This window comes from Thunnus thynnus, chromosome 5 (genome assembly GCF_963924715.1).
Source record: "Thunnus thynnus chromosome 5, fThuThy2.1, whole genome shotgun sequence".
Classification (NCBI taxonomy): domain Eukaryota; kingdom Metazoa; phylum Chordata; class Actinopteri; order Scombriformes; family Scombridae; genus Thunnus; species Thunnus thynnus.
The window spans coordinates 23477975-23503335 of NC_089521.1; the positions used below are offsets into that span (position 1 = coordinate 23477975).

The 25361-nt window shown below is 41.5% G+C and overlaps 1 protein-coding gene across 2 annotated transcripts in view; it reads left to right on the forward strand.

Annotated features, from left to right (window-relative positions):
* Positions 1-25361, forward strand: part of LOC137183305 (PDZ domain-containing RING finger protein 4-like) — a 122504-nt gene that overhangs the window by 54057 nt on the left and 43086 nt on the right. The window contains exon 1 of one of the 2 annotated variants that reach the window (XM_067590273.1): positions 14490-14819. The exons of the other annotated variant lie outside the window; for it this stretch is intronic. Within the exon in view, the coding sequence (XP_067446374.1) occupies positions 14751-14819 (69 nt within the window). The 5' untranslated portion in view covers positions 14490-14750. Of the gene's footprint in view, positions 1-14489; positions 14820-25361 lie in introns of those variants that run through there. 2 annotated transcript variants of the gene reach the window in all.

Below are 25361 nucleotides of genomic sequence, written 5' to 3' on the forward strand. Positions count from 1 at the left end.
TCTATCTGAGTTTTGGACTGTTGGTCAGAGAAAAGAAAGCACAGGAAGACATCACTAACAACAGGCTTTTTTTTGTTGCTATTTTTATTGACAAAACAATTTATCATGCAGTTGAATAAATAATTGGCAGATCAATTGATAATGAAAATAATTGTTAGTCGCAGCCCTAGAATTTTTATGCGATTATGGCTTCGTTCAAATAATTGGGATGGCATAAGTTTCAAATCCTTCACAAAAAAAACAGCTCTGAATGTATTTTCACATTTAAATAAAATAAATCAATAAAAAAACAAATCAACAAATCAATAAAAACAAAATAACCAGCAAAAATAAAAACAGTGTTTCTATTTCACCATCTCAAAGAGAATCAGCTCTACCCAGTGGACTCTTTCACCTGAATAACAACTCTGTTTACACAGCGGGCTTGCTCCATTCCTGACTGGCACACTGCTTTATGCTGTATGGCAGTGTTTAGAGTAGTGACTTTGTCCTGCTCTGTAGTAGAGTACATAAGGCCTTGTAAATCCTTTTCTAGAATAAAATATTTTTATGTACTTCCAATTATGCATAAATCTCACTTGTGCAGCTTATACAAGTTTCGAGTGCAACTTGTTATTGGAGTCCGAAAGATCCGAAAGATTTTCTCTGACTGTTGTTTTTCAGGCAGTCTTTTTGGGCTCACCGCCTTCTAACATGACATTCTGTGACGCTATATTTCTTGGCTGCTTGACAGATGAATTTCTGTCTTTCTCTGGAGAAAGATGTCAGGAGAACCTTAACACTTATATATTTCTACTGCGGCAGCAAAATTCATAACATGAGCCAGCAAAAAACTGGCTAAACTGGACTTGCTGGGCAATTTTTTGGCTGACCAACTTTTGCAGACACACTGTAGTTGGACAGATAGGAACCTAGTAGCCTAGCAACATCAATGCTACAAATAAGCCATAATACAACCCTCTTAAAGTTAGAGGCTCACTCACAGCACCAGAGCTAGTGCTCACTTAATTTATATAATTCTCTGTAGCATTGAATATTCAGGACTAAATAGGTAAAAGAGTTTAGAGTTTAACAGTCAAACACTCAGCTAATCTGCTTCATCTGGACTGTGTAGGTGTAGTTGTATCAGATTTTGGTTGACAGGGGCCTGTCAACATCAGTAAACAATCTACCAACTGTCATCACATTGGATTCAAATGGTGTTAATCAAATGTTAAATATTTGTAAACTAAAGTACGCAATATCACCTTTTCCCAGTTGTAGCTCATCCACTTAAAACCAGTCAGAAAAGCTCAGACAAAAACACAAATACTGAAATCTCTCATGTTAAATAAACACAATTGTTCTATTTTTGGTAAAAACGTGTGCCCATGTGGGACTCCATCACTTAGAGTAAGAAGCTGATTGAGGAAACCACTTTTCAGAGCCTTTTTAAAGAGAACATCTGCTAGTTGGAAATAGTCCTTGAATAAAATACAACCCATTGTTTTTCAAATGTAATTAACCATAAAAATTGATCGTCTTATATTCGACCCAATATGGTAGTTCACAATATACAAACAAACTAGGATCTGAAATTCAAATGAGGTACCAGTGATCAATATGCTGCATATACAGAGCAATATTACAATAATTTAATGGGCATGTGTAGGAACAATACATTTCCACAGGAACACTTCCATGCATTACTGTGATTTGGTAGCATACGATCCCTCTCTCCTGCCTTGTCAAGAAGTGACATGAAAAATGCTTCACGTCCCCTGAAAGAAGAATTGGAGCCCTCCCAGCATGTCTCTTGGTGGGCAAAATTTAGATGGTAGTGGTTTCCTTGGACCAGAGAGTTTGCTGTGAGCTTACTAAAGGGGGTAGAGAGCTCTCTGACAGATAGTTTTGCCTCTTCCCTCATAACCACTGGCTGATTTGTGAATATTGTTCCCCTTTGGTTTAATCTGCTGTGTGCTGTGAGGCGAAAACTATTCCCAGAAGGCTGCCGGAGGGGGCTGTTAATTTATCTCTTGTGTATTAACAGTGTCTTGGCAGGAGAACGCACGCTGACCTTCTCTTCACCAAAGTAAACAGGGGAAACGTTGACCTGTGTTGACCCAAAACCTTGAGATGGACTCCATTAAACGATGAGCCCGGCGATCTGGGGGCATGTTTGAGGGTTTTTTTATGAGTCACCCTCCCACGTTCCCCAGCCCTGATAGACATTTATCCAATGATACACAGTCAGTTATCCCCTTGTGTGTCGCTGTAGGCCTACACTGATGGGGTCACCCTTGTAGATTCAATACAGCAATATCTGATCAACAATAAGCTCAGCTCAGATTTCTTGGGGGTGTGCCGCTGGACAAAAGACATCTGTAAGTGGGTGTGAAGTCTTGTGATGCGTCAGTTCAGGGTCACAGCAGATTTGTTGTCCCACATGAGAGGTGAGGATGCCCTGCAGCTACTGGAGGTCCATCAAGCATAACAACAGACAAATCAATAAAACACCACGTTTTAGATGTATAATCTCATTAGGTGTCCACTACTAAGAAATACAGCCTTATATGATTATGCTGTAGTTTTATCCACAGTTTAGATTTAGAGCTCTGATTTTATTGCTTGTTGACCATGGTTTGTCTGTCCTGATCAATGCTTTTGTGTCCGTGAAATGTTTTGATGCTTCAGCTGCTGTGCCAAATGAGTAACTGCAAACATTTTCGTGGATCTCAAATGGTTTACTCTCTTCTGACATAAAACTTTCTTGTAGTGGCCCACAGTTGAAAAGTCCAGCTTTGTCATACAGAGTTCTCACAACAGTGCAGTTGAATACTGAAAAGCTCTTGGCCACTGGTGTGTGTGTGTGTCTGTGTATGTGTGTGTGTGGCCTGGGGGGTTACCTGGCTTTGCCTCCAGCAGAAAGGGCCCCGTTTAAGATGAATTTCTGCAGAACAGTTCTTTGTCTTAAGCTCTGTCAAACAGCTGGGGTTGCCATGGAGACACAGCAAGGTTCAGAAAACCCATTGTCGAGAAATGCCCGTGGACCCTAACACTTTATCATCTGACATCCAATAATTTGGTGTTGATTATAACTGGAAAATCAATCCTTTAGGATATAGGGCGCTGGAGAGACACACAGCGACACTGAGGATTCAGTGGTGTTTGTTTGTTTGTGTGTTCAAAAGTGCAACTCCGCAGGGATATTATAATTTTTAACATCCAGGTTCAGGTCCAATTGAGGATACTCAATGTCAAAGAACAGTTTTAAATTAAAGAAAAAAATCTATTATAGTGGTTTTCACGGTGTATAAATGTGAGAAGTAACTGTGACAGGTCTCAATTTGATATTCTGATTGTGAATCTTATAACTGTGTGAAATATTTACCTCATTTCATATACTTTGATCAAGATCCAATCTCTCTAGACTTAGATTTACAGACTCTTTGTTTTGTCAGAGATAACGGAGCAGGAAACAATATAGTGTTTGCAATCAGACATTTCAATGGTTTGTGAAATTGTTGTTTGCTTGTCTTTTGTGGACACACTCTTAAAAAAATGCAAATGCATGTTGTTATCAAATTGTCATTTTCCTCAAACAAAGACAAACCACAATGACTTGTACAAAGCACAAAAGAATGGAAGTGCATGTGCGTGTCTTTTGTGTGGTCATTGTTAGAATATAGGGTCAGTCCAGCACACCTATCTATTGTTCAATTAATCTATTAATTGTTCAATCTATAAAATGTCAAAAAATTGTGAAAATGCCATTTCAGAGCCTGCCACGTAGCTTTTGGTGGGCCTAGGTGGGCCTAACCCTAACCCACCCACTTGTGCCCACCCTATCAGAAGGCTTCCTTTTTGCTGGATCATCCAGTGAATAGCAGTCAATGAATACCGTTTCAATTATCTGACTATGCAACCAATAAAAATAAAACAATTCCTGTTTCTTGCTTCTTGTTTACCATATGATGATTTTGATAGGTCAGAAGTTTTGAGTGGCAGTGCGTTTAGCAAATGCCAAATTGTGAGCAGCTCCTCCTGTTTCGGTGTACAGGCCACATATTGCACAGAGGAACAGAAGCTTACTTTCCGTTACCTAGCAGCTTTTAATGTAGGTTAAGATAAAAAACATGGTGAAACAAAGCAGTCACAAAAAGACATTGTGAGGAGCAAGAGGAGGAGAATTCAGCTCATTCTCAGCAAGTTCATTCTCAACCCAGACACCTACTCCTGTGCCAGTTTCTTCTCAACAAGTGCCAAGTAATAACAACATGTACATGGCTGCTAATTCAACCCTTTCCCTGTCAGCAGCAGCAGCAACAAGCTGTACTGTTGAAAGACTCTTTTCAACTGTCAGTCAGATAAAAAACTGGCATTAGGGCATCAGTGATGACATACAGACTGAACTCTTTGTCCGTGCTCCCCTGACTGAAGCGTTGGAGTATAATGAAATAATTTCCATGTTAACATCAAGCCCAGTTGTCTCCCGCTGTATTCATCAAAAGTAAGCTAATGTACAGTTTTGGACTGCAGTTGCCTATTGCCTAATTCAATATTATTGTTTATTGGGTATAGTTTTTGTTTGGGTGTACAGTTGGTTTTTATGCTGACGTTGCTGCGCTCGCCATCTGTGTGTGTGTGTGTGTGTGTGTGTGTGTGTGTGTGTATGTGGATATGACTGAAGTCACTTTCAGGGACATGCACCAATATGTGTGTGTGTGTGTGTGTGTTTGTGTGTGTGTGTATGTGTGCGTGCATGCATACATGTGTGGTTTATGTGGCTGCCGTGCAAGGCTGTATTCAGGTTTTTAACATTACTGAGCATGTTGGTGCTGGTGTGCTGGTGTATCCATACGCTGCGCTGTTGCATCTGTCAGCTGTGTGTGTGTGTGTGAATATATGGCTGCCGTGCCAGGCTATGTGATGCTGTTAATGTTCGTCTTGGTGCGTGTAACATTACCTCTGATGATGTATAAGGCTTGCATGATTAAACTGTGGTGCATTCAGGCAAGTATAGTTGTAATAGCCTATTTTGATTAACATATGCATTTCAGAACCTATTAAGTATGATCGTCTTGGACGGGCTAGGCCCACCTGGTTTTCTCTGTGCCCTCCCCCCCACACACACTTTGATATCTGCCAATGCCACTGTTCAGAGCTTGAAATTATGTCTTCAAATGGCTTGTTTTGTCTATCTAATAGTCCATATCCAAAAATATTCAAGTTACAAAGATGCAAAATAGAGAAAAACAGCAAATCTTCACACTTGAATAGCTGGAACCAGAGAATGCTTTTTGTTTGTTTTTTTTGCTTGAATAATCATTTAAGCACTAGTTTGTTTTCTTGTTTTCTTCTACACATTCACTCATTCCTTATATGCCTCTTTTTTTGCTAATAGTAACAAGTGCACACTCACATCATCCAGATGTGTTATGTGTGAGAAGAGCTTTTAAGATAACAGCAGATGTAATTAGACATGGTTTTATGAAGTGCCAAATGGATGCAAACACAGCAGACTCAATTGTGCTACAGGACATGAAGCTGTATTTTTAGGAGCCAACACTGAAACATTACCCGTCAGACACTATCTGATCCAGTCCCCTAAATTGGAGTGCCAACATACCAGCATGCGGCACAGCATGTTAAATCACATACATCTCCCTCTCCCTCTCTTTCCTTTTGGTGGTCGTCTGCTCTTGTTTTCTTATCAGGAGGACAGAAAATAAGATTCCTGCCCCCTGGGTATCATCATAATTCCAGACTAATCTGTGCAGTGAAAAACAAGCATGTGATCCATCTGCAGGTCTGTTATTACCACCGGATATATAGCCGTTCTCATTCTGGAGCATTGCAGTTTAGGTGAAGGTTTTAAGCTGATCCTCAGGCACACTGATGACTTTCTCCCAACCTGCACAACAAGGAATAGAAGCCACAAAAAACACAGCATGTAGGAAATGGAGGTGTGTTTGTGCACCAAGCCAGCTGAAGCGGTTGGAGGAGCACAATGAACAAACCCGTCACAACACAAATTATAGAGTACATGAAGGGTGCCAGTGGAGGCCCGCTGCTGCATCGATGTAGAGCAAACACAAATTACTGTTCTGCTGCCAATGTCTGACTATATTGAGATTTACTTTGTTTATTTTTCAACTTTTCTGAATTACGTTTGCCTCCCTGCTTTTCAGCAATTGAGGAAATTATATCAGTTGATTTTAGTAAACCTTAATACCAAAGTCGTATTACTAATGCACCACAAATTGTGCTATTACTTTAAAACCACAGATTGAAAATAACATGTACAATAAAACAGTTCAGCAGAAATGTATTAGTTTCCTTTTTTAATCTTTTCTGGCAGCATGTTATTTTATGATTCAGTCGTGCTGCCAGGAGCTCACGAAACACACAATTGCAAATGATTTTCTTTCATTTCGATTGTAACCATCATAATGTGGCTGGTATCCAGCTGTAGACCTACTATGTAAAGTTAGACATGCAGGAGTCATTGTCAGTGATCTGCAGATTGAAACCATACAATCCACACACCTAATGTCAGTGACTTGAATACATGTTAAAGCTGCATTTATTGTTTTTTTTTTTGGCTACAAGGAGGCAATTAAACAAGCTAAAAACACATCTGAGATAAAAATCACCTCATGAAGTAAAATAGTTGCTTGTTTACACATCTGGCAGACATAGAGCAACGTTAACATTCATTTGGAGTTGTGCATCTGGCCACCTGATAAATGCAAGTCCAGTACTCTTTTCCTTTTAGCTGTGTTTTGGTCTCCACCAACTCCTGAGAAAAATATGTAGCTCTTTAGCCGCTAAACCCTCCACTACATTCACCAGCTAGTTGCTAACTTTGTATGTCTGCCATTTGATGCTGGACAGGTAAGGTACAGTAGGTTTGTGGGCTAGAAACCAAAATAAGACACTCAGTAAAGATTTAGAAATTTCTGATAATTCTCTGTGGGTTAACATTATGAGCAGCGCCTTTTACATTACACATAATCATTTTATCCTTTGTTAATAGAAACATTGATTAGTGAAGCTTAAGGTTACACAATTGCATGCTTGAAAATGTCCTCTCCACATTTGGTATGTTATATTATCAGGAATTGGAAAAGCAAAATGGTCAAACAGCTGCTGAATGTGCTTTATGTGACTTTGTCTCAACATGACATTGGGAAAAAGAACATGAGGTCACTGGTATTGTGTCCCTGAAATGAGATGACCTGTCTGTGACATTGCCTCAAAAGGCCTCACGTATGGACACAATGAGAGATTGCAGGTTTTTTCTGTTTATGCTAGAATCAGCATAAGACTTAGATGGAGCAGAATAGATGGAGCAGAACAGGTTGGTATGGAGCCTAACCCAGTTGCCCTCTGAGCTGATTGTCTCTATAGATTTGCTTTCTCTCTTCAGGAGCACAAAACTCTCATCCACAATCAAAGGTGTATTGACTGTATATTGACGAGTACTCAGCCAGCAGTGGGCAGAGTCTAAAATCAATGACATGCCTGTTGTACATGTTTGCTGTTTGTTGTGAGAATTGCCACCTTGAGCTTCCGTGACAGTACGCAAAATTGATTAACCTTCTTTATTTGCTCTTGAACACACATGTTTTGAATATTAAAACATAAATGACTTGCATTATGTATTTCTGGTTGTCCAGTTATTGAAATTCATGGATACAGAAAATGTATTTTAAAGGCAAGAAGTCGAGCTAATAAATAATCAGGATGATGGAAGGCTTGTTGTTCACTGACTGCACCAACAGCAAGATGTAAAACACCTGCTGTGCTGTTTACTACACTCCTGCCCTCCTTCAACATGGAGACACAAGATTAGATTTCCCATCTTGGTAGGTGTATCTGATATTTAGAAACACCTAAGACATAAGAATTTATCTCTGTGTTATCTCACAAACCTTACATACAACTGCCCAGTGGAGGTTGATACAGCTTTGGTCTTGTTACTGTATGTCAGATAATAAAATAATAAAGGGTGGAGCCCTGTGCACAGAGGGCTTTTATCTGGTCACAAATATCATTAAACATCTCAGGCAACAGGAGCAGGACTTGTAATATGTCTGTTAGATCTACAGATATACGCGTACTTCTCAGCTAAGCTTTATTTATGCTCGAGCACTTTATGCATCTGAAAGGAATACTATTCATCACAGGTTGGCAGGAGGAACTTCAACAATCACCAAGGCTAAATATAAGGGAGCCAACATTTCCCCTTCTGTTTTCCTTCATTTCTCCTGAGCTGCAGGGAGGCTGCTGCAAGCTGCACCTGACAAACTGCAGTATAGTGCAGGATGTCCTGAGGGTGTCCTGCTACGCGGGTGGTGTTGGGGTCACGATGTCATGCGATTGTGAGTGTTTCACAGCAGCAGTTAAGAGAGGCCACACACTCTGCAGCCTGGGGTTGAATGAATATGAAAACAGACAGGAACGTCTAGCGGAGAAGGAAGCAGGAGCGTGTTGTCTTTCACTCACTGCTGCCTTCACTCCCTTCTTCTCCTGAAGCGTAAAGTGTCAGACTGAATGTTTCTTCTCTGAAAAGGTCACTACTCTTACATGTGTTAAATTGATGTAGCGTTTATTTACAATGTGATAGGCATTTCTGACATTTTGAAGAAATGGAGTAGGGCTGTTGAATATCCCAAAACAGTAAACAGCTGTAATGTGATAAAAACAGTATATTTCAGTAATAACATCACATATCACAATATAGTATAAATAGTAGAGCTGTAATTAATCGATTAGTCGAATGACAGAAAATTAATCGCAAACTATTTTGATGAAAATGACAAAATTCTCTGATTCCAGCTTCTCAAATGTGAATATTTTATGGTTTCTTTGGACTTCTATGATAGCAAACTGAATATCTTTTGGTTGTGGGCTGTTTGTCGGGACAAAACCAGACATTTTAGGTTGCATCTTGGGCTTTGAGAAATAGTGAACGACATTTTTCACCATTTTCTGACATTTTATAGATCAAACAACTAATCAATTAATCGAGAAAATAATTAATAGATTAATCCATAATGAAAATAATTGTTAGTTGCAGCTCTAATATATAGTTACAGCTGAAAAAGGCAATGTTTTGACCCTAACGTCCTTGTTAGGCAACCACCAACCTGTTTGCCTGATAACCATCTGGTAGGGATCAAACATTGCCATTTTTTCCAATACATTTTTCAGAGCTTAAATCCAATGTGTAGATACTCTCCATTTTTCCGTCACTGAACCTGTTATCCCCCACTTGGCCTAAATATTGGGCAGGATATGCACACAACTATCTTTCTGTTAAGAAACCTGAAAAATTATGGCCCTTTACTAGATTGATCTAAATTCCATTACAACAGCAACAGTCCTGCTTATTGATTTGCAGCATTTCCCTTAATAACTTTATACCAGCAGAGCTATTAAAGGTGCAGTGTGTAGAATTTAGTGGCATCTAGTGGAACGGACCTGGCAGAAATGGAATTTAATATTCAGTAGTGTGTGTGTTTTTGTTACCTTAGAACAAGCCCTTTATTTCTACATAGGTGGCGGGTCCTCTTCCACGGAGGCCGCCATGTTGCACCGCCATGTTTCTACAGTAGCCCAGAACAGACAAAGCAAACGCCGGCTCTAGAGAGGGCCTTTCACGTTTTCTGCGAGTTTTGTAGCCACTGTAGGTTCTCCTACATGCTTGGCAGGGGAGGGTGATGGGAAGTGTATTCGGTTGGTTGCAATCTGCAACCTCACAGCTAGATGCCACTAAATCTTACACACTGGTCCATTAAAGACATAGCAAGTCAAAATTCTGTCACCTCACATTACGTGCAATATTTTCGTGTTTTTCAACCCTTATTTCAATCATGCGTATTTCACCTAGACGCAGACAAAATCTCAGATCTGATGCAGTAAGTGCAGGCAGCCCTCACTCTTGACTTGTATTTCATCCTGATCCCACAGACAGACATTTTCATTCTAGTCTTTTGCTTTTTTCCCCCCGACTTACCTAAATGTTTGGCACATGTCACCACCTTGGCATGTTCAAAGTCAAGTAGAGAAAAGCTGGAGCTTCCAGTCTGATGTGCGCTTTGTTTCATCTTCACGCAGGCAGGGGGCCATCAGCGTTCACCAGATTTCATGTAGGACGTCTGCGTCGTGAGGTGCGCATATGTCATGCTGCTTTGTGTTGCAAGGAAGGGAAAACTCGATGGAGACAGTGGGAGGTCTGGGTGCAGAGGCTCATTAGCATTTTGGTTAACATTTGCCACAAACATGATATTCATAAGAATGTCAAGCAAGATGCCAGTTCAGACTTTCTCAAATAATGTCAGCTAAACTTTGTTGAATTTTACGTTTACATGCCACTATAAATTCATAAGAAACAGCCAGGATTTTTTTGTTTTACTCATAAATAACGTCTAAATTAGTCATATCTCATTGTAGATTATTAGGGAGTTACATACGTCAATACAGCCGTGTTATTAGCTAAACATGGTAATCAGGGTCAAATAACCCAGTAATTCATAATTAATTGGTGTAATTTGCATTGTTAAAAAAAGCCATAGACATTTTGTATGGTCAGAAATATGAGTTTAAATTGCTTCTCAGGCTATGAATTAGATGGCGATTATGGTGATTGCTTGAAAAGCAACATTGCATGTGTTATCATGCAAGGCAGCCTGCAATGTGCTATTTATATCCATGGTCATGTTCCCACATGAATTAAAGATTCAAGCCTTTTTAATAATTTATTGTCATTGAGAAAGATGTTTTGGTTGGCTTCCCACAGTTTGGCCACACTGGCTTTGAAGCACCCACCTGTGCATTCGTGTGTGGATGCTGGACCAACTCCCATCAAAGCTGTCATCAGAGGAGCAGGCTGAGACGATGATTCATTCATAAAAGGGCCTCATTTAATTACTCCCAAATCAGGTCACATGGATACCCAGGAGGAGCGGCTGCTTTACAGCGGCTGTAGGCGATCAGATCTGAGCCACGCGTCACATCACAAACCACTCTCAGATCCCTACGGCTCTCCATTCACGTGAACAGGATTTCAATCTTCAGTGCTCACACTGAAGAGATTTCTGCCCACCTGGTGTGTCAGAGCTAGCCTGTTAAACCTGTTTATGTATTAAACGCTGTGGGGACATTTGATATTCCTGACAGACATTGCCATGGACGAGTAATCATAGCAATAACTGTTTCTTATTAAATCTCAAGCCCTTTAAAGATGCTTTCTTGTTTCTTGTCAAGGTAACCATAAGCTCACACAAGTGTTGGAATAAAGACATCTCCTCCACTAGCCTAGGATGATTCCCACTTTTCTGTCCCAAATCTGAGCTTTGAGTCTGTTAGATTTAATAATATTCCTCTCATATTTGTTATATGTGAAATATCAGTGTCTCAGATGAGCATCTTCTTTCACATAAGCTGCTGCCAAGAGCTCCCTTGTCAGAAGCAGTGATTGGCAGCTACAATCATCTTGAAGAGTTCCCGACAGAATGGAAATGATAAATACACTCCATGTTCCCTATTTTAAAAGTAATTCAGATGCGATGCATGTCAGCCTGTTGAACCACATGCAGTGGAATATTGAACTGATCCAACTTTTGTGCTGTGGTGAGTGTCAGTGGTATTTATCCAAGGACAAGAAATCGATACAAATATATTTGTGGGTGTGGGTGATTTCATAATCCACACAGGCAGCGTTCTGATCGGTTGTGTTTTGCTCATTTTGATGTTTGTGTGCTTGCCTGTACTGTGCAAATGTGTGACAAGACATACATAGAAAAACGCTGTGCCTGTGTGAGTATTAGGTAGGCATGTTTGAGGGCGTGAGGGTTTACAACTCAGCCATATACCTGCATTACACACTTGGCTGAAGGTTATAACTCCAGGTTAAAGGTGAGCTTAAATATCAGTTTGTCACAAATGCAATTGCAGAAACCTCAAAATGCACCCATCGTGGTGAGGACAGATCGCTTCTCCATGCCCCGTGATGTGAGGCCCATTAACTGAGAGAATGAACACGATTGAGGGCTTGTTTCTACCTGAGCAGGCAAAGGGCAGAGCAGATGATAAACGACCGCTGGACAGTAGGAAAGGACAGTCGAAAGGACAAGAGAAGGAGACAGAATCACTGGTCATCAATATGAAATACACACTTTATACACAACAGCTACTTTCACCTTATAAATGTTAAACAATACATTTTATTGAGTCAGTATCCTATATTTTTTTAACAATGATCATAACTTCCACAGAGACAGTCTACTGGGGACAGTAAGAAAGACAAATTATACATCCGGTAGAGCTTCACCTTGTCAGAAAGTAAATGGTTTCTTCTAAATGTAACTATAATGTGCCAATCTTGCCCTTAGGTCACATTGGAAATGCAGTCTCAGGTAAATTCACCCTGTCACAATGTAAAACCTTTGGCCATAAAGCACCTTAGGAGAGCTTTTATCAGTCTTAATGCACTCTTCAAAGAGCATCCTTCACTCTGCATGTCCCATAGAGAGGTACTGCTTGACCGCAGGCAGAGGCTACTGTATCAGTCTCGCTTCACAGATGATGAGAAAGGCCATTTGTGTGACCGATGAGCATCTTAACCTTTAGGGGTCACTGAGTGTAACATCTGATGGTCATCCAGACCTAAACCTAGAGTACTGTTCTTCACGTGCGCTACTGATGTTGGTTGTTGTCAGCACATTCTCAGTCTTATATTTGTCTTTCTATGCAGAGAGCACATTGTGTTTGACCCTCAATGTTTTACTTTTTCCATCTGTGACAACTCGACAGGCAGTCCCTCTTGTTTACAAGCATCTCATAGCTTTCAGTCCTTGATATACAATTTCAGTAGACTGCCTCACATTTTTATTTCACAATCCATTGTACCACAAGCAAACATAGCACCCCTGTTCATCAAATGCAATATTATATCCCTACTCCCCAGTCTCCCGACAAGACCCTTTGATGTCAAATTGACACTTTAGTGAACAGCACTTCATGGATTGATATTGCCTGGCAACTGCAGAAAACCCACTCCTTGTGGATTCTTCAGGATGAGGAGCGGATGGTAGTGAGGATGGTTTGGGTAGCGGACACGAAGAGGGAGAATGGTAGATGGTATTAACCGTAATGGTGCTGTATGATGTAGGTTTCTGTTTGGCTTGCCTCCAGGCAGTGGAGCAAAATTAAAGCCCAGAAAATCGGATTATGGAGTCCCCAGGGGTGGGATGCCCAGTAGCCAGCTGATGAGCGCTCATCTACTCTTAGCTGTATTCTGCACAGTGAGCCCCGCTGTTGGCTGGGAGGCCAATTTGTTAACAATTACTGCTCGTTAGTGTAGCTTCCTGCCAGTGAAAGGGGTTCCACGGCTGAGACAATAGTCAAGGTCTACTGTCTTGCAATTATCGCAGTTTGAGGGAAGACGGTGGTTGATATATTGTCTCTGAAGTCTCTGGCTTTGCTGATTGCCAATTTGCTGCGAGGACCCCCATTATCGGTGACACCTGTAGTGCCTACTGAGATATAAACATGGAATAAATTGTTTTTTCTCTTATATTATGCCACTTGTCATCCCGAGCAGTCTGTCAATTCATATTTCACCATTTAGATAGTCATTACTGCAACATAGAGGTTTATTATTGTATACTGTAGACCTGTTGTATGGCGGAATTTATCATCACTTCATTGTAAATTAATTAGAAAATGCTAAAATCTATTGATGGCTGTTACTAACAATTTTTTCATTTTTAACTCTATGAAATATCCACAAATTAGTGAATATTGTACAACCAACAGATATTTTTTTTAAATAATGACATAAAACTGAGAATAGCAGTTAATCCTTAGATTTCTGAGAACCAGAAAATGATAAACATTTTTGATAAGTTACTTAAATTAATAATTGATTATCAACTAATCAAGTGTTCAATCATTTTAGCATGAAACCTATTTCTATTATGTGATATAATGATATTTATTCCTTTATATCTCCTTGACCAATGTGATTCCTTAACAATGAATCCACATGACAACACATCCTCCTCTTATGGAGCAGATAAACACTCACTGAAGAGCCTCAGATGCAGGTAGGCTACCCATAAGTCTTACAAAACCTCCTCTGCCCACAGCGTGTCTCCTTGGCACACTCAGCCCTGCCCAGGCTCTTCAGAGGAGCTGCTCACACAAAGGAGCTTATTGTATAAATGTGCCTCAGTTTTAATGAACCAGCGCTCCTGGTCTCACACACTCCTCCCTCTTCTCCTGTCCCCTCCCCTGCCCCCGCCTCCCTCATGAATATCACAACGCTCTCCCTCATTATTCATAAGCTGGTAACAGCGTAGTCATGTGCGCCGAGACCGAGTAGGAAACAGGGGGGAGTGTCTCTGTGAGCGAGAGTCACAACTCCGGCGTGTGAGTGTGTGTATGTGTGTGTATGTGTGTGTGAGAGTCTGTGAAATAGAGGGAGCCGGAGAGGAGAGAGGAGACACACCGGCTGATGCTGAAGCTGCTGCCACACCGTTCATGTCTGAACCTTCATCTGTTAGACTCAGCTGGAGCTTTCTCTTTCTCTAAAACTGGGGTTGTTTATGACTGTCTGAATGTGTGAATGGGATGCCTGAAAGAGATGCATGCTAAGGAGTGACTGATGAGAACCAGCGCTCCAGTGTGGAGGGTGACCCTCTGTGTCCTTACCACTACTCGGGGAGAATTGGACGCCTGGCGTTTCCACGACGACTATAATGGGCTGCAATCTGTGCACTTTACAGAAGCGAGAGGAACACTACAAGCTGCTGTATGAGATTGCACAGGTGAGCAGAAGCACGGTTGACTCTGGCATGCGGTCATCGATTGTGTGTGTGTGATGTGTATGATTCATTATGCGTGCTGTGCGGAGAGCAGTTCTAGGATGCTGCTACTTGTTTTTGGGAAAGAGGTTCCAAACCAGTGCTGCAGCTTTGTTGGGAGTCTTTTTTTTAGGGAGGAGATGGAAAAGGTATGAATGAGGGATTAATACACAAAATGAAAGTGAGGCAGCATAATGGAGAGAGAGGCTTCTTACTCTCCAGCAGATGTGTTGTGAGTAATGAGCAGTTGCTTAGAGCGTGGCTGGTGTGCAGCCCATTCATCCTGCCAGAGGAGCTGTGCTGAAGGAGCAAGTTTCTTTTATAGAATAGTAGCACCTGAGGACTTTTAAGAAATGTTCACATGGTGTATTTGTGCCAATTTCTTAGTCCTCGGATGATGTTCGGTGTATGTTATATTTGGTCTTTTAATAAAAGTTTTATTTTGGCGCTTCTGGTGTCGCTGTGAGATAGTTCAGTGTTGTGCCAGCAGATTTTTTTTTTTTTTTACTTCTTAGAGAACACTTGCTCTTGATGTTCTTGATCTCAGCGTCTTATACGTACATTTATACAACTCTTTTAGAATTTGACTATATTTTATGTTAATTTCTTGTCTAACTATACAATGAACTCTGGACATTTAGTGTGTTATCTCACAAACTGAGCCAAGCATTCACCTTACCACCTCCAGTCTCCTCATCAGCCCTCTTCATGTGACAGGCTAATAATTGTGAAGCTCAGTGTCTCCTGGAAGTGGAGTAGTGCTCACTCCCCCCCCCCCCCACCTCCAATAACGCCTGCCTTCACGCCACTGTGATCACAGCCTCATTAGCCGTTTTATACAACCATCCTGTGCATTAATTAGACGTGAAATGTCTCTCTTTACCCTTGTGAAGCGACAGTATGAGAGGAAGTGGGGGAGGTAAACTAGCTCGAGTTAACCACTGCCTGTGGCTTTCAGCTTGTGTGCAACTTGAGACATTGCCAAACTCTTTTGATGGACGTTGTCGGTCAGATTTGGAAATGCACAAATGGTTGGAGAAAGCTGTGCTGCGGGGTTCTAGATCAGCAATAAACAAGGTTGCATTTACTAATGGTCTGTTTAGTATTAGAAAACAGACAGAATTGTCAAGGGACCATGACGTATGAGTCGGTAGCCACCGCAGCTCCCGCCTCTCCCCAGAAGGACCATAAAAATAGTGCTGTCTTGGTGCTTATCTTGGCTTTTGCGCCTCTCTTCACACCATTTGTTAAGAAATAGTGTTGACTCCTTTTCTCGTGGTTTAGCAGAGGGGATCAGTATCCGCCAAGTGGGCCAGTCTCCAGGGCACACTCGCTGTTGACAGGAGCTCTCTGCCATGTCTGTCCACCCACTGATATACCGAGCTGGTTCAGGCGGGAGCTGCAACATCAGCACCTATTTTCTGATCACCACTGTGGGAGGGAAGGTGGGAAGGATGTGGAGCATGGGCGATAAAGACTGGGATGGGAATAGAGAATAAGCCGTTAGAAACGCAGTTGTTAGAGAAAGTGATAGGGAGGGGAAAAGGGTGAAAAAGAGATGAGGGAAAGGAGCAAACAGGTGAAACTTCACCGATGCATAGAGAAGAAAAAAAAAAAAAAGGAGGAAGGGAAGTTATCATGTGGACTTTTGGGTTTGAACTAATGTTTACTAATAAAAAACAAAAACATATCTCAGAAAACTACATCTTCTCGCAGTCTTGCATGCACATATCCATGCACACGCTCACACATGTCCTCAGAGAAAACAAAACAAGCAACACACCCTCGGCAACAGTGCAGCAAATACATAAAAACAGCAACTCAATGGGTAAAAAGGAATAGGAAGACATACAGAGAGGAGAGTCTCCTCTGGGTAGCAGAGCTCTCCCTGCAGCGACAGAAGTGTGTCACTGTGTCTTTGTGGTCAGGAAAAGTGTGTTGTGACAGCGGGAAGCTGCGCTCACCGCTCACAAGAAAACCTAATCCTCTTCCTTCCATATCATCTGATCTGTCTAGTTCGCTCAGCTCTCACCCTCGCTCCATATTTTTTCTATCATCCTCACTCCTCCTTGCTCGGTTCTTTATGCTGTCTCCTTTTTTTTTTTGTTCCCCTTCTGTCTACAGTTCAGAAATACACACACACACACACACACACCGACGTTCGAGCCTACTCTTTGATTATGCAGAGTCGGTGAATGTGTGTATGCAAATGAGGTAGAAGTGGTTTGCTGGTGTCACAGCGTGACTGACCGGCCTTGCAGCAGGTTTATTCGAGGAGCAGGAGTCAGTCACAGCGGTTGGTTAGCCACCTTCCTCCCATTCCCTTCACACCCAGAAACAATTTTGACACTCTCTCCGTCTGCCTGACCCCACTAGCTGTGGGAGATTTATGAGTAGCTGGCTCCCTCACTCTCTCTTCATTCCCCCTTTCTCTCTTTTCTCACGGCTGCAGGTGTTCTGCATGGAAATGTGCTCACCTCTCTCAGCTGGCCTGCAAAGCTATCTCACGAGGCTGACATTTTTTATTTATTGTATCAGCCCGGACAAGAGGACACAGGAATCTTCCTGTAGCCTTGCTCTTTTCCTCGCTTTCCAAACTCCCACTTTCTTATTTTTATATCTACTGTTGATCATCTCTTGTGCAGTTTTCTTTCTTTGTCTTTCTATCTGTCCTCCTTTGTCCTTTTTTTTTATTCCACTGATCCTTCTTCTTCTGATTACATTTGTTTCAACCTTGGCTCCAACAAGCTCTCTGTTGGATTCCACTCCAGTTAACCTTCCAGTGATTGTCCTCTGTGTGGAGGAGAAGCAGGAAGTTTTTTTTCTCTCTTTTGGTCAACAAGGATGAAACCTTGTTGAACCTATTGACCCAAAGTTCAGCAGCTCTCACTCTACGGTCAGCCAGACTCTAAGAGCTTGTGCTCTCCATCAGGCTGCTGCTCAGGCCATTTTTTGCAGACAATAACATACTGTAGTTGATTCGCTGTATGATCCTGCACAGCTTTGTAATTCCCATTGTGTCTCTGAGCTACCCTCGTGAGTGTCACACATTGTCTGTGCACCGCTGAAACCCAGCGATGTGTGGCTTTTTTGGGGCTAATTAGCAAGATGACAGATGTTGATGAGAGGAGCAACACAGCGTATCTCAGAGTTATGTGGGTAGGGCGAGATTTTTGCAGTTTGCAAGAGTGTTGATGCATTAATGGTCTGCATTATCTTTTGACAAAACCCTTTTTTCCAAAAACGGTTGCGATCAAAATAAAAACCTCCTAAAGAGTACTCCTTTAGGTGTCAGTTAGCGATGATGTAGAGCCACAACTAGGAAGTAGCAACCAGCCAACTTAATGTTGTTGGGTAATGAATTTCATCCTTCACAGCGCAGAGTACAGACCCTCCATATTTCATTATCCTGTTTTGTAATTTTCCAATGAGCCTAGTTTTCTTTTTTTGTTAGTAGAAGTTTTGAAAGCAGCATAGCCAGTTTTGTAAGTTTTATTAGACGGGAGCAGAATCACTCTCCGCTGCATTTGAGAAATAAATGGAAAGCAGCTTCCCAGCTCAATGAGGCACAGCAGTCCCTGATAACTTGCTGATGCATATGAATGAGAATGAGGCACTCACAGCGCATGCACACACACACACACACACACACACACACACACACACACACATGCACATATCTTTCTTCAGGAAACAAAAACAGTCTTAGTGAATATTCTAACTATAAAACCAGATAGTTGTGTTCATGAATTTTAGAGTGTGACAGCGCTCAGGAGGCCAACTGTAATGAAATCTTAGAGTTTAGCGATGTCACGTTGCAAAGTGTCACCAGGTTGACAGGACGGGACAGACCGAGGTGAAATGAAGCAGATCTGGAACTCATTAGTTCCTATGGTAAATGGCGATTCCCAGGAGTTTGGTCCTGCAGTTGGGTGGATATTCTGTTGTGTGTAGTAGCAGCAGATGTGAAACCTGTGGACCGAAGAAGGTCTAAAGAGGACACAGCTGACTTGCTGCTGCTCCTGCGACACCACTGGCCATGTGTGTAATGGATATTCAGTAAAAGGTTGAGCAGCTATCACGAGAGCCAGGCTTTCTGAGAAAAGGGTTGGCAAGCCGCACTGGGCTGCATGGATCATCACATACAGAAAGCCTGCACTAGAGGGATGGTGATGTTGGGTTATGTGAGTTTGAGTTTACATTTGTGTTATTTGTGTAAGCAGAGGCATTTATTGTGCTTGTAGTGTATAGAGTTGCAAAGTGGGAGAGTACCAAATTTAGGCGTCACAGTAAAAGCACATTTTCTGCTTTGTCGGTGTTAGTTGGAGCTCTTCCAAGGCTTGGATGGTAATGAAACTCTTCCTGTTGAATCATCAATACATCATCAATAGTTAAAGGTAGTGCTTGACTGGTTCTGTTCATGGAAGAAAGTTTATTGTTAGTTTAAGTGATACTGTGTCACAAATATTTGATATCGGTTATGGCGTTCCTCAAAGAAGCATTCCGGACCCTTTTCTATTTTCTTTATACATGATTTTTGTTTTCTGCTTAACATTGTTTTTAATCCTGTTTTATGAAGCACTCTGAACTGCATCTTTGCATTAAAGATTAAACAAGATTAAAACAGTTATTATTATTGTTATTACTATAATTAAAGGTACAAGCCTGTGTACATGAAAATATGAGGAGAGAAATCAACTACAGCACTTTAGTCATAAACATCCCATCATCAGACCAAAAGTTAATGATCCCATTGTGTGGTTCTCCCAGAAGTGTTGTGAATTTGCTGCTGATTTGGACCTATGATTGTCTTTTCTCAGTAGAAAAAGTGTCTGATTCTTATGGTTGTCATAGTATTTAGAGCCATTCACTACAACAAAACAATGAAAAAACATAATTTCTTTGACTCGAAATTGAAATGATAACATAAACCTGTAGTATTGTTAAATTATCCGGGAAACACCAGTGTTTCCATGTTTAGGGACAATGAGGTTTTCACTGAGAAAACCCTTGAAATGGGAATTTACCATGGAGAAAAAATACTTGAGAATAGTGGCGCTCCCACCCTGCTGCTGTATGAGTATGCATGTGCCTCTGATGGCTTTTGATGGTACATTAAGGCTGTTGAACCTTGCTCTCACCCCCCACCACATCCTCGGCACTATCTCCAGACTGTTAGCTACAAATGTTCTCATCCATCTTCTTGTCCCATTATGTTTTTTTTTGAAAGATGTCCCTCAACCATTAAAATTGATAGAGGAAAGAGGGGGAGGAGAGGAAAAAAGACGTGCTGCTTGATTGATCTTGTGTCCACCCAGGAAAGATTAACCTGAAATATAATCTGGGCTTTCAACGCTGCTTTCTGTCAATTTCCAAGGAATACAAAGGTCCATATCTTTGAGGCTCACATTGGATTTACAGGCAGACAGATGGACGAACACATGAAAACACAAATAATGTTCATTCCTTGCTAATATAAAGAACCATATTTTGGAGTCATTCCCATCCTCAGCTCCAAAGCTCTATGTGCACTTCATCCTATAGCTTCTAACCAGATCTGACCTGTCAGCCAACCATGTTTGATTACAACACAATTGGATGTCTGCGAGCTTTGCCGCTGTCTGTCTTGGGGTTCCCAGCGGCTGAAATTGAGATCTAAATATGCTGAGATGATATTTTTCCACTTAGACTGTTTACAAAGGAGCAGTATTTACCTCCTCACTCTAGCAGCTCCCCACTCAGCGTCTAATGCTATTCCCATACTTATCAAGTTGAAGACGCTGCAGAGAGTGTTGCATAACCACAGCTTCACGCTGACTGTATAATTGAAGATTTCATCGTCTAATTCTGTGTGAATCTCAGTCAGTCGCTTAACTGTGTCTGTATAGCAGGTTGCAATAGCTCAAATAGTTTGTTTTTAAAAAAAACAGTGCTGCTTGAGATAAGAGGCAACTAAAAAGGAAGTTAAAATCCAGCTCACACATTCATTCATTTTGGCCTAGAGATATGTGCTATACTCCTCGGATACATATGATGCCACATTTGCCGTGAGACATGAAGTCAATGGGTTTTATCAGTCAGTCCACTAAATCTCACTGTGGAGGAGCAGAGGGGATTTAAGAGGGAGCTGATGAATTGACCTTTTCCTTTTCATCTGTTTCTTATCTCAATAAGAACCCAGCTGACCTTTTCAGGCACATATCAAGCCTCCGGACCCACTCGTTTCCTTACACTTCTCCAGCACAACATGAACATGGCTCTTCAAAATGAGTTTTATCTCCTTTATGTGCTTCCTTCTACCCCGATCTCTTTCATCTCACTCACAGCAACCGCCAAGGAAGAGCCGCACAAACAAACCATGACATACCTTTTTTTTCCTGAGGGAACCAAAGCTGTTTATCAGAGAACAGATTTCTCTACGTCTCGCCGCTGGGTGTCAAATGTGAGGGGCTTATTCTGCGGTTCGAAGGTATCCAGACGAGGGCTGATGTAGGCACTGAGGTTCAGCTAATGTACGTGCGCTGAAACAACAAGAAACCAATTATAGCATCAAACAAGGTCCTAGAGGTTATTAAACTGATTCACCTTGTTTTTTTCATCTCATTCACCTCATTAATTCATTGGGATGAAAGGAATCTCACTCCGGTTAAGTCTCAATTTCGGTGGATGAGGATGACATCAGCGTGGCGTCATCTGTGAGTGATGCTGAGCCTTGTCTTAGTGCATGTTTTATTTTCACATGCTCATCAAGATCAAAGGCCGTCAACTTCAATCAGACTAGAGGAGCGACGGAGTAAATGAACTACATGCCTGAGTATCTCAATGCCAATCCCCAGTGAACCAGAGCGTCTATCTAATGAATTGAACCCTGTGTAAGATGACTCAGTTGTGTGTCTGTGTGTGTGCGTGCGTGCGTGTGTGTGTCTATAAAAGGCTGGGAAACAGCATTGCACTCTGGCTTGGGGGATATGAAATATTTTCTGTCCTAGTCTTTTGTTTGTTACCATATCTCTTCCAGTAAACAAAGGACAAAGGAGGCATACTTTTCTGCCCCCATTATTATTAGCCATGACTTGTTGCCCTCAGTATAACTCAGAACATGACATTATGCATTTCAAAGCAGCTATTTTTTTCCATTTTTACGCACACGCAACTCTGGTGTGTGCATGCATGACTGTTTATGGAAGTATGCGTGTGTGCACAGAAATGTTTGTACGCGCAGAATTATTTGTGTCTCTGTCTAAATTGGTTTGCGTCTGTGCTTGATTGCTGGAAGTATATATATGTGTGTGTGTGTGTTGTATGCTAATGAGTGTGTGCCTCTGTGTGTGGTTGCTTTTATGGGAGACTCTGGACTGTTTCTGCTCCCAACTTCTGTCTGTTTTGTGTGCGTGCAGTAGTGTTTGTGTATATATTATGTGTAAAGTGAGAACAGACCTGACAGCTTGTGCTTTTCACTACAAACATTGGTGAAAACAAAGAGCTATGGGATGCACACGGGGGCTGTGCATCTGTATCCAGGGTGCCTCTTAGCTGATTATCTGTGTTTAAGCAGACAGAAGGGTCCTCATTAATTTATTGCCATTCACAAGAACACATCTTCCCTTCTCCTCCCAATTAGTGAGGATTGTACGCTGGGAAGATTTCAGCTAGAAAAACATTCCCTGCATGCATGTAATAACCATAACAGCTCTGAAAAGTTAGGAAACTCTGTAACTTAATGGACTTGAAAACATATTTTCTCAGTCAGCTCCTGCTATGAGCGATGGGGTCCTACATGAACAGACAATTTTCTACCAAAATTAGAACAGTTTTGGCTATGACACATTAGAGATTTCTGTTGTTTGTGCTTTGTATATGCTGCTCCCAGGGGTTTGAAGTGGGGAACCGGTATTTCCGAGCGCCAATTAGAATTTCGCAATCTGCAAATTGGTGTCAAAATGTGGTGAAAATTTTGAGGTTTAGTTGCTAATGTTAGGCACAGGCAGTACTGGGGCAATGATTTTTGTTACGACTAGGAAAATTATTAACACCAATTGTATACCAGGCATTATTGTAGCATATGCTTACAGGCAGTCCGTCATTAATATTTGATGTTAGAGAGAAATAATTAAGATTTACAACCAAGATTACAGGTGGGTGCTTTAATGATGTCAATACTTGTACTTTGTGACTCTAACTCTTACCAACCAATATACATGACAAGATGGCAAATGTAAGCAAAGTCACTGGAAAATAATCTAATTGATGCTCAATGCAGTGTGTTCCAGTGTTGTTCAGTAGACCGTTCTTCTTCAATTACAGTTTGCATGAACTCAAGAATTTGGATAAAATCATTTTGCAAAATGAGAGCACAATATGTTCATATCATCACAATACAATATCATTGAAATGAATAAACTGAGGTGTCACATAGCCCTGTCTGACTTTATCAAACACATTGGAGATATATATATAGTATATTGTCTCATTTCTCACTTCTCAGAATGATAAAGACAACATCCAGTGCCTAATTTGTTTGTGCATCAAAGGTCTGCATCTTTTTAGCCATTTTTGACTGTGGTTGCTGGATGGTGAGCAAAACAAGGTCCTCTTTTTGCTGCTGGCGAAATAAGAGAGGACCTGACCGAATACATAGGCTTTCTCTTATCTGCACCATACAATGTGTTCAGCATCCAGTTTCCCCCAAGCCGTAAGATATCAGCTCCACCATCGCCGCTGACATTTGGAGAAATAGGATGGTGTCAGGGCAGGTGCTGCCCGCGTGATCTATAGTCGATAAAAAGAGGTGACAAAGCCTCGAGTTCATGTGGTAGATGCTTTCTATAATGCTTCTTTTTCACTCTTTATCTTTTTTTTACTCTCTCTCTCTCCTTTTCTTACATTGCTCTTACTTTTATACTTGAACCTCTGCATGAGTCCTGACATTCAGGAGGTGTGGACTGTCTGTGACAGGTGTCTGTGTGTGTGACTGCGTGCACACATACTCACACGTACCTCGGTGAGCGGACGACTGATGCTGGCGTAGGTCAGGGGATCAGTCTGTGCGCGTGTTGGGGGTGGAGGAGGGGTGGCACCAGGGGTGTCAGGGTGACACAAAGCCCCCTGGGTGAAGCAGCCATGCTGGTGTCACTCCACAGGTCAGCGGGCACCCCCTGCAGTTCCCGTGATAAGCCCGGCCTGACAGCCGTTTGATGAGAAGGGTGACACACACTCACACCTCCCTGCGCCACAGCTCGCATGGCCAGACCCTGGGGAGGGAAGCGTTAAGAAGCCCCATGAATGCGGCTGCTGCAGTGACATTAGCAATCTGTTAGCAAACAGTTATTTCAAAAGGCTTAAATCCAAACAAGACTCAAAACATGAGGAGCCAGTTGTTTCAGTTATTATTTCCCAGAGTATAATAACCAGTCAACATGGCCTTAGCTGTGTTTTTTTAAGTATAGCTTGAGGGTTTCTGTTTTCAGATTGCAGTTTTCCTGAATGAGAGTCTAGTGTGGCGAGCGGAGCCGTGGCTTCATTGTTGCTGCTGCTGTCACTGACACACTGACACACTTCCAAAGGCCTCGCTTTTAATGAGCTGCATTTGCAATGAGAGCATCACAATGGCTTTTTAAAAACTCCAACCTTTCTCAAATGAAATCAATACCTCATCAATGTAGGGTGAGTTTCAGTTGAAACCTCAGTGTAAATGTAATTTAATTAGATCGCAAAATCTATTTAAAAGTCCAATAGCATTAGAATTTGAAGTAAGCGGGTCTGTGGATTAATTGATTTGCAGACACTCTTAAGAAATGGTTCACATGGAAGAGTTTGTTGAATTGTAATCTCCATATGATAAATTGGGTTTGCAGTAGAAAACAAAATTAATGTGTCATTTTTGATTGGGTCACATGAGCATGTGAGAGAAAGGAAACTATTTTTATAGCACAACACGCTGTTGTGAAACAGCAGCTAGCAGAAGTTCACAGTAGGGGGTAGATGCAATCCTTGCAAGGTTGGAATGGCGACTGTGTTTTCTCCCCCGCAGCACGGCAGTCAACCCAGCACCTCCTACACAACCCAGATCCTCTCACAGTCTCATCACTAGCAGGCAGACTGACACACTGAGAAGGGGGCCATGTGCCTTCTCAGCTTGTTCTGCAGAAGTTCTGCAGAAGTTGCCTTCAGAGATTGCATTTTAGTTGGTAAAAGCTTGAAAATCTGTTACTTTTGGCTCATTAGACATCATAACCTCATCATAGACAATTAAAATGCATGGGTGCAATCCAAATTCACAATTTTGGCCGCATTCTCAACCATAATTATATTTTATATTACTGGCAATAGGCTGGTAAATTATAGGGATTTGCTTGGCAACAACAATATTTTACCTGCCAGAATAAGTTATAGATATCCATAGATATACTGTACAGTTTATTTATGTTTTGAAAATTTTTCTAATCCTGTTTTTTTTTTCAACATGATAGACATCTTTATCTTCTAAGTCCGCATAGTAGTGGCTCT